General features: G+C 43.6%; 1 protein-coding gene across 3 annotated transcripts in view; it reads right to left on the bottom strand.

Annotated features, from left to right (window-relative positions):
* The window catches only part of vangl1 (VANGL planar cell polarity protein 1), a 56,729-nt gene that overhangs the window by 22,386 nt on the left and 23,962 nt on the right, over positions 1 to 10,381 (bottom strand). The window contains exon 1 of one of the 3 annotated variants that reach the window (XM_037973844.1): positions 6,453 to 6,556. The exons of 1 other annotated variant lie outside the window; for it this stretch is intronic. In XM_037973844.1, coding sequence (XP_037829772.1) covers positions 6,453 to 6,458 — 6 coding nt within the window. In that variant the 5' untranslated portion in view covers positions 6,459 to 6,556. Of the gene's footprint in view, positions 1 to 4,005; positions 4,165 to 6,452; positions 6,557 to 10,381 lie in introns of those variants that run through there. One more of the 3 variants, XM_017432782.3, reaches the window with a different exon arrangement.

Raw genomic sequence — 10,381 nt, 5'->3', positions numbered from 1 at the left:
CCGCCCCCTCACGGGACGAACCAATCACCACGGGCTGATTTGGTTCAGTTCCAACAGTCTTACAAGCAAGTCTGGTCCCATTCAACACATGAAAATGAGAGGAAACAGAGCGAGGTGGGGGTGGGGGGTGAGATGAGGAGACCGTACAGGTAAAGAGCGAGAGGCACGGTGGAGATGTTCCGTAACGAGACGGCCAATAAAAGCGAGGGAATGATTGATCCAGAGAGGCAGACAGAGACGCACAGCCGAACTATCCTCCATCGCGGGGAGAGCCAGCTTGTTGATTTTTGTTAGCAATTTATTCCAAAAGAAACGCCGAGCAGAACATCCCGGGGATGAGACGGGTCCAAGCAGCAGAATTGTGTTAGCATGTGTGCATTCATTCTGAAGTCGCTGTCCAACCGGGGCCAACTCTACATCCAAATGGTAAAAGATAAAAGACGACGGAGAAGATAAAGAGCGCAAATGTTAACTGTGATTTTCTTTTTCTTTTTTACTCGTGCGGCGGCTGCTACCTTTGTGCAGAGTCAGGACCTCCGTTCTTTCATCTGACCTAAAAGTCAGATGAACTGCACGCATTGGGGCAAAAAAAAAAAAAAATCTGAACTGTGTTGCCTTTGCCTGCAGTGTGAACGTGGCCTCAGAGGACAGCACGACCTCACACTGAACTGTGGACAGATACGATGTAAACAGGACAGATCTGTTCCAACTGATGTTCCACCTACAAGTATCTTGTCAGTGAATCTTATTTATTTTTTTCAAGTACCCACACACACATTCATGATGGTTCAGACCCTCAACTGTTAAAGAAATCTCGACATCCAACGGGAACCTGGAAGCTGAAGCTGTCTGGTTCCGGTACGTGCGTTAAGTCCCGCCCCTTCTACGTAATTGAAAGTAGGTGGGGCTTAATGCTAGCACACAGACTCTGGTTCCAAAAACCACCTGCAAACCGGGATGTGGATTCAGTTTGGAGCAGTCCTGCCTTTGCTTACTTAAAACTTTTTAGTTTTTTTGGCTAACCTTATTTTATATTTTAGTTTAACCTGTGTTTTAGATCAATTTAGCTTTTTTTTTCCTTATTGAAATGTTTTAACTGGTACTTAGCCTTTGGTACCATTAGTTTATTTTAGTTTAGTATTTCCTACTTTTTGTCTTCCTCAGTTTGTCTTTAGTATGAATTATGATGACTTGTGTTCCTAGCTTAGTTTTTCATCTGTTTATGTTACTTTTAGTCATTTATTTCATTTAGATTAGCTTAATTAGCTCATGTTTTACATAAGTTTAGCTTGTTATATTGTCGTGTGTGTTTTCACGACTGTATTTTTGTGTTTTCATGTTGTAAAGCATTTGAACCGCCTTGTTCCTGAAAAGTGCTAAATAAATAAATTTGCATACACCTTAGGTTAACGGTAAAAGTGAATGAGGCATTTTAAATTTTTTTTGTTTTTTGCAGAGGAAACCAAGCAGAAACCTTGTAAGTTTTACAAGTTTTCCTGTCCGCAAGCATGCGGCAAAATGTGAAGCTGAAGCCAGTAAATTAGCTTTTATCTCCAGTGAACCCTGTGGGCAAAACAAGCGCACCCACTGCGGACTGTGCTTTGATTCGATGCTTCAGATCTGGACGTGTTTTATTGTATCACAGAAATGCTTCATCACCGTTTAAAAAGTCTCTTACCAAAGACAAAAACAAAAGTCTCTCACGAAACTAGGCGTGTACAGCACTGGTGTGCCATTCACCGAGCTTTCAGCTGTTTATTTTCTGCCCTTTTTTCTCCACTGGAGTATAAATCCGTTATTGTCGCTCGCAGTAACTCAACCGTCCGCTGAAAGCCTGTTTTCTGTTGTTCGCCTCTAAGTGGAGGGCAAACAAAGCTGCCCCACTCTGAGCAGGAACAAGTGCACTCCGCTCCCTCCTGGGAGGCGAGGCGTGTGTGTGTGTGTCTGTGTGTGCGAGAGCTCCTCGCAGCCGGCCGAACGCAGCGTGGACGATGTGTGCGACTGCCGAGAACTCGTCAGGACAAGGAGGGACACAAACGGGAAGCGAAACCCAGTCGACGGAGGGTCGAGCATTTCAAGTGTTGTAGCCAGTTTGGTTAGGGACACACCAATATGGCATTTTTTCCAAACCGAGCAAAAGTACAAGTACATGCGTTTGAGTACGTGCAGATGCTGAGTACAAATACTTCTTCCAGCTTATCTGAAAATCTGTTCACTCCTCAAACAGAGCCAGAGCAGCGACAGTCTTAGAGATTCCTAATTGTTGTTTAGTTTAGCTTTAACTTTATCATGACCTTATTTAGATTATTTATTTTAGCTACTATTTCCTATATTCCATTTAGATTATACATGATTGATGTGTTTTCCTGTATTCCATGTTTAGATATGTTTAGTTTATCTGATTTAGATTATTTGACTATCTCAGCTCATGCTTAGATATGTCTGTTTTCGTGATTTTGTTTAGATTATCCTATGTTTCATTTAATTATACATGATTCATTTAGACTACATGATTGTTGTATTTTTCTTTTGTGTTTCATTCTGTTTTTGTTTCTGTTGTAAAACGCTTTGGATCGCCTTGTTGCTGAAAAGTGCTCTATAAATAAATCTCACTTCACTTCACTTTTCCAAAAGAGCCCATTGGTGAGACTGTGGGGAAGCTCGTGCTCAGATCCGTGTATTCCCAGGATCCTCTTCTGCTCAGCCTGTAACGGTTTCCCGCTGCTGTTTGACCTCAGCGCCATGTTTGTTTCTTACATGTTTTATTAAACTGATTGGGCTGAAAGTGCTGGATTATATTCCTCTTCTCAACACCTTTGCTGAGCAGAATTTGCAGCCTGCTTTACTTTTGTTTCTATTGTTTACTGTGAAACACCTCCACACACCTTCTTCTTCTTCTTCTTCTGGTGTTTATTGGCAGCTATCAAACAACTAAATGGTGCATTACCACCACCCACTGGTCAAGAGTTTGAATCCGGACAACCAACTCAAACAAATAAATTAATTTCATAAAAAAAACTACCTCCACCCAGCTGGCATTGATCCTCCTCTACCATATAACTGCTCAATGTCACGCTACCATCAACTAGCACGAGTACTGTGGTATCAGAACACCTTTATGTGTACAAGTACACAAACGTAGAATCAGACTGATATCTCGCGAGATGAGTTAGAATAACTTTCAGCTACTAGCACGCCAAAATTAGCTCAATAGCTAATTGAGCTATAGCATTTATTTTTTTGTGCTGGCTAGGTTTGATCAGCTGTGGTGGCCATCTTGAATTGGTAAGCAGTTGTTGATAGTACAGATGACGATTCCTTTAAAAGTGCCACTGAAATCCATCCAGAGGCTCATTAGACATTTTGCTAACAGACAAAAAGCCTCGACTCCAACAGGTACTGTTAACAATTTATGCAAATATGTCTCCTTTTGCCAGTAGATGATAATACTATAATAGCTACTTGCAAATAGTCATTATCAATTTATTTACAGGTAGCTAATTATAGCCAATTTTACAACAGTATGTAAAGTATTGCAGCAGCAGTTGTGTTTTTATTTTTAAATAAAACCAATAATATAATATATATATATTTTTTTTTTAAATAATGTAATATTGTGAAATTAAAGTAATCTCATTCTGACCCGTGTCTGGTGGTGATAGGAACTTAAGTTTAGAAACAAATATTAAATACGAGATCCAGTTGCATCAGAAGGTTCCCGGTACCTCGGCTTATTTGACGACAGGAAGCGGAAAAACCGCTAATTGAAGGGTGACGGACACCGGCGTTTTCTGTCAACATCAAACACGGGCCCGTTTAATTCAGGTGCACACGCCGGAACAGATGGGTTTTATTATCGCAGAGAGAAACGTGCTGAGTTTTGACTTTATGCCTGAGTGTGCGTCCCAACTCGTGCGAATGATTTTATTCCAAATTAAAACGGCTAAGCGTGAAAAGCGGACATCTGTTGTACACGCCGAATCGTTCCTGCTGAGTCCGTCTCACCTGACTCGTTTTGGCTCCTCGTCCACAGCTGGACGCTGGAGGTGAACTGGTATTAAATTCTTCTTCTATGGTGCTGACAACCACTTCCTTTACCTCGTCCACATCCTCACAACCATCCGGCGCCTGCAGGACTTCCACCTCCATCACCGCTGGTACCTGCGTCCGAGTAAATCCCCACCGCCTGAACCTGACCTCAGTCGGGCTCAGACGAACGTCCCGAGTGGACCGAGCCGCGGCGTTCCTGATCCATCCCACTGCGTGCGTGACCTCACCAACGCTCCGGCCCCGTGCTTTATATAGAAACGTCTCCCATCGCGCCTCAGGGAGGTGCTGTATGGGACTGTGCGGGTAATGTGAGGGAGAGGGAGGAGGGGGGAAGATGTAAAGCGGAGGAGCGAGTGGAGATGAAGAGGAGTTGAGCAGGGAGCGATCAACCAATCACACGGGGCTGTCCTGGCAGCAGCTGGGGCTGAAGGGGAGGGAGGAGAGGATTGATGGAGGGAGAGGCAGAGCGGCACAATCAGTGAGCGATTAAAACAAATAACGCCCCAATCAGGCGCCGCTGTCGTGTTGTTGTCTCTCCATCCCTCCCGCGTGCCTCCCCCTCAGGCACCCTCCCTCATTCTCTGCTCGCCTCTCGCCTCAGCACCACTCTCCGTCCATTGCTTCTGACCCAGTGAGCACCGCGGTGTTGCCGTGCCGCCACGGGCCAGTGTGTGTTTGTGCGCGCTTGTAGGAAGGTGAAACGCTGTTTCCATCCGAGTAACGGCCAGCAAGTCTTATCAGGGTGCGCTATATTCAGTATACTTTCTACAGTAAATTCAAGGCCTAATGTTGTAGCTGTTTTGGTCAAATCGTGAAAGTAACACAAGCAATCTGCCCACGCTCAGAGTATTTGTTGTGAATGACTCTCAGCTACTACCTCGTCAAATTCTAGCTCAATATCTGTAAAACTGCCTGAGCTATAGCCATTTTTGTGCTTCATAAAGTGTAGTTGGCTTTGGCAGCCATCTTGAATCAGGTCGACTCCAAAAGTTAATCAGCTGTAGACCACCAATGATTACTTTATGAGAGTTTCATTCAAATCCGCCCAGTAGTTCATGAGATATTTTGCTAACAGACAGACAGGGCTGACCCCATCAGTTAATGCCAAAGTGTCAAGTGAAGACGTCACGCAACATGTAGCGCTCAGAGTATGTGTCGGGGATGACTCTTAGCTACTACCACACCAAAATTGTACCTCAATATCTGTGAAAGTGACTGATTTACAGCTGTTTTTGCTATTTTAAAAGTCAGCTGAATGAAGTGGCCATCTTGAATCAGGTTGACTCCAAACGTTAATGAGCTGTAGACGTACATCCAATGATTAGTATTTGAGGATTTCATTCAAATCCGTCCAGTGGTTCATGAGATATTTTGCTAACAGACAAACAGGGGTCGACTCCGACAGTTAATACTGAAGATATCTCTCGCAATGAGTAGAACTTGGAGTTTGTGTTTGCCCAAAAATGAGGTTCCATCGTATTAGGACCAGGCTTTGGTCTCCCTAAGGTCTGCCGGTCTTCACAAGGTAGGTGATTATATCAGAAAAGGTGATAAAAAAAACCTCAAAGCTGTAAATAACCTTTGAGATGTTACGGAAAAGGAACTACAATCCCAACCTTGGCTGCCGTTGTTGCATATTCTTCTGATTTCCATGGCGATCGCCAGGGGGCAACGATTCAGGAAGCGGAGCCGGGAATCACTCACCAGGAAGAAGGGATCCCAGACGTGAACACAAGCTCTCCTCCCCCTCCAAGAACCCGTCATGTCTGCTGCCGGGTCACCCCACCCCCCACCCCCACCCCCTTAGAGCCCAGGGCGACGGAGCTACCTGCGGCGCAGTCTGCTGGAGAACGCCACGAGTACCGGAGAGCTCCAGTCGGCAAGCAGCCGGGATCACAAAGCAGCCGAGTTTAATTAGGTTCATTGACCGGGTGTGAGTTTGTTTTACAGAACGGGCTACTTTGGTTTAGACAAACGGAGTCATTTGACAGAGTCTCTGCAAAAAGTGAGTATCGTCGGCTCGGAATTCGACTGCGAGCTGTAAAGGTTCTGCATCCAGTGCAAACAGGTTCGAGTGCATTTCAAGCCAAACTGCCAGAGCGTGCTCGTCTCAGAATAAAAGGTTCACACAAACCAAGCGCCTCCACCTTACAGATCTGATGTGCAAAAACATCACACGCCCCACGCAGCCAGACTGGGAAGGCGCTAACTCACAAAGAACGCATCGCCTTTCTCCTGTTTGATACCGCTCCGTAGCATGCTCCCGAGCTGCCAACTCGACTCAGGCGACCCGAATCCACCTCCTCCCCTCAGCCCCGACGCCCAGTTAAACGCAGCGATAACAGCAGGATCAACCGACCCAGTTCCACACACACGACGTCAATATGTCTGTCTGTACTCACTTCCATCGCCACAAACGTCCGACCAATGGCTCGGGAGCAGCAGATGTGGACCGACCACAAACTACCGAACCCCAAACAGAGCCAGCTAAATGTTCGGCTTTCAAAAAGGGAGAACTTTGAGAGACTGGCACATTAGCATAAAGCCTGGAGGTTTGGACTGGTTCCTGAAAGTGAAGCAACCCGCTGTACGAGTTGTGTTCGAACACATCACTCAGAGATGAAAATATCTACCGTTTTCATCAATCAACTGGGGTCAATGTCCTGCTGAAAAAGGCCAACACTGTCAGGGACTATCTCCATCTTTGAAGGCGTGGATTTGGTCAGCAACTGTGCTCAAAGTAGTACCTCACTCACCTTCTACTGTTGAAGACAAGCAGGAGACTCAAAATTGCGAGAAAATAGTCAAATTTCCTGCCGCAGTTTCATTGAACTCAGAGTATTTGCGACAAAATGACCAATGAGCCAAACAGCAAGGCTGCCTGTTTTTTTTAACCTGATACCATTAGATCGATCTTTTAAAGACAAATCCAACACAATTTGAATTTTTTTTTAATCGGTCTACTGGTTACCAATTTATTCTCAAAAAATGATCATCAACATTGGTCTCAATTAATACAAAGTCCCGTGTTTAACTTCCTGGAACTTCCTGTTCTCACATCGGGCTGAAGGTGACGAACCGCTCCGATTGGCTGTAAATTTTCACATTATTCCTATTGCGGATAACACACGAGCAAAGCAGTCGAAAATTTAAATGTAGGTTATAAAATGTTTTATTTCATCTGAGTTGAGAAATGAATGAATGAATTGATCGTTGCCTGACCCAGTTAGCCATAGCGCTAATGTGTGTTGTTTGTTTAATTAAGGATTAAGAACATATAGAGGCTGAATGGGTTGTGAGTGTACAGGGGGCATTGCTATTTTAAGCAGCCAATTAATAAAAAATCCTGGCCTAATTACATGTATATGGTTTGCAGAACTGTACTCTTGGCCGTGCACATTATTTTGTTACCCCTCTCCACCCATATTGTGCCCATTTCGTCCCTTTTAGTTCTTTAATTCAGTTTATGTATATAGCGCCAATTCTACCTGAGGCTAACTTCACAATATGAGCAAATATGGCCTAAATCAGATTTTTATTTGCTCATATGTGACCTATATTAGATTTTTTTTAACAACAGTCTGAACAGGGGAAACTAGATTTTTTTCATATCCGATCCAGGTCCCCTTCCTATGTGGGAATAAATCTGATACATGGCCGATGTTTCTCAAAGCAGTCACAGTCTGAACAGTCATGTTTCATTTCACCCAACCTTTACGTCGTTGAAGTCAGGGTTTGTAGATCAACCCAAATACTGATATTTTCGATACCAGCGTCAGGCCGTTTAAAGCTCAGGACTCTGTCTGTCTTCAGCTACAGGAGTCCAGCTGATTTTAAATTTTTTTTTATACTTTTTAGATTCACCATGTCCTGGATGACTGAGAATCTACACCAACATATGACGCTAATGTTGGATTGTATCGATTGTACCACAATGGGATCGATACATGAGCTTGTTTCTACTTTCAGTGCGTCGCTCCCATTCCAGAAGCGCATTTTCGCGCTGGAGTAGGCAGCAGGTAATAATTTAGTTGCTACACGTGCTAACGTGTAGCATCCGTATTTACTCCCTCTACTTCTGCGCATTCGGATTGCTTCAGGGCCTAAGTCATCTCAGATCACTGTAGAAAAAAAAAAGTCCAAAGTCCAACTCAGTCTTTTTACAGTCAGTTCTGATCTAATTATAGCAATTATAGTACAACTCATTTACATAGAGTACATTATGAAACGTACACGTTTACCCACCCCGCTCTCTCTGTAAATTGTCTGTTAATGCTTGACATTTGAAAGAAGCTCTGATATGTAGATTTTTAGCACTATATTCAGACAAATCAATTTAGGGTTATGGCAGCTTTGTGGGGGGGGGTCCCAATTTCTGTTTTTAAAAGGGCCATATGTGGCCCGCGGGCCGCTTGTTGAATAGGCCTGCTCTAGCAGAAGCAGGCTCAGGATGAGTGGGAATCTGCCTCCACCAGCTGGGGTTCTGGGAACGTAGCCCCAAACTTTCTGATCCGTTCATCAACGCTGAACGACCACGTGTCGCTTACCGCGCCGTCCTTTACGCTGCGGACACGTCAAAGACCCCAACTTCCTCACGGCCGACCCCTTCCACTTCCAGAAGTTTGAATTCACTTCCAGCGCAGAGCAACCGCAATTAACCTTAGCTTCATTTAGCATTAACAGTCTAGCCAAAAGTCGGGCTTTGTCCAAACTGAAACAAAAAAAAAAAATTTAAGTGCAGTAAAAATTAACGCTCATTAAAAAGTCCTCGGCCTTTTATGAGTCCCGTGGTGAGGCATGAGACACAGCCACGGGAAACGTCTTCTGTAGATCGTGAGGACATCCCTGCCTTAGGCAATGTGGTGCTTCGTCAGCCGAAAGCTCTGATTAAGTCCCAGCATTGGAGTAATGAGCGCCGTGCACTGAATCACTTGTGCAGACAAAAAAAAAAACATTCTGGAGCGTATGCGAGACACACAAAGGTCGGGGCTGAGCCTCGCTCTCAGTGGAATCCCGAGCTCTGATTGGTCAAACTGAAGCCGAGGCGTGAATATGACACGAGGAGCTGAAATCCTCAACATGGCTGTGCTGCACGCCACACCCCGGCATGCGGTGATATACGGCACGGAAAAAGAGCCAGACAGTCGGGAGGTCGACTGATGAGTCCTCCCAGAAAGTAGGTCAGTTAATGACGCTGCACCGTCTTCTGGATGGTAGTCATGTTCTCAGACAAGTTTGGATAAAAACCAAACAAGTCAGACATGAGTAAGGTGAAACTTCAGTGTCTGAAGTTACCAGACAGGACAGAAACAGAAGGAAGGAACTGGAATGAAAGCTGACAGGCGATAATAATTTCAGTTTTATTCATTAGTTTTGTTTTTCCTCGAGAAAACTCCCAGATGGGTTTTGGCACAAAAACTGTTGCTGGATGTTCTGAAGTCAATTTAGTCAACCCTGTGATCTTCTTAGTCACTACTTTCAACATCAGTGATCGTAATAGTGTTTTTACCTAACTTTTTCAATGTTTTCTTTTCATTTATTTTACATTTTTGCACACTGGTTTACTTCCAAATTCCTCTAAGAAATCCTGCAAACATCATATCAGGTCAGAACCGCCCTGTTTAATGTCTGAATGCTGAGTCAGCACTTACACTGTTTTATTGTCTACTTCTGCATACTTTTTTGGCTGTTTTAGCCATTCAATGGAATTATAGTTAACTTTTAGACTTTTCAAAATATTTAACTTCATTAACAAATATTTTCTCCTTAAAAATACACCGAGATCTCTTCAATTCCATCAACATCACAGTTCACTTTGAAATCTGCTTCAGCAGACTGGGTCCATTTTTGTCTTCCTTTGCTATGTTTCTAGCTAACCTTTAGCTACTTTTTGCTTCTAGATTGACTTTTCATGCTTTTCTCTCCAAACTAGACTTTTGCATCTTTTAACTAAAAGCCAGCCTTTTGATGCTTTTAACTCTAAGTTAATATTTTACTAACTTCTAGCTAACGACTGGTTACTTCTAGCTAACGATTGGCTACTTTTAGCTTTTAATCGAGCCTTTTGCCAGTATTAGCTTCTAGCTAGCCTTCTGTTACTTTTATCTTCTACTAAGCTTTTTACTATTTTTAGCTTCTAGCGAGCTTTTTGTTACTATAATTTTTTGTACTGCATTTATGTTTTAGCTAGTTTTTGCTACTTCTGGCTTTTACCAAACATTTTACTTTTTAAGGTTTTGGGTAGTGTTTTGCTTCATGTAGCTTTTCTGCTTCTTTTAGCTTTAACAACTCAGTTTTTGAGCTTCTTCCTCAAATTGCAGCTCTCAGCGTT

Source organism: Kryptolebias marmoratus, linkage group LG23, assembly GCF_001649575.2.
Source record: "Kryptolebias marmoratus isolate JLee-2015 linkage group LG23, ASM164957v2, whole genome shotgun sequence".
In the NCBI taxonomy this organism is placed as follows: Eukaryota; Metazoa; Chordata; class Actinopteri; order Cyprinodontiformes; family Rivulidae; genus Kryptolebias; species Kryptolebias marmoratus.
The sequence above is the reverse complement of the archived record's forward strand: the minus strand, read 5'-3'. Positions and strand labels throughout refer to the sequence as shown.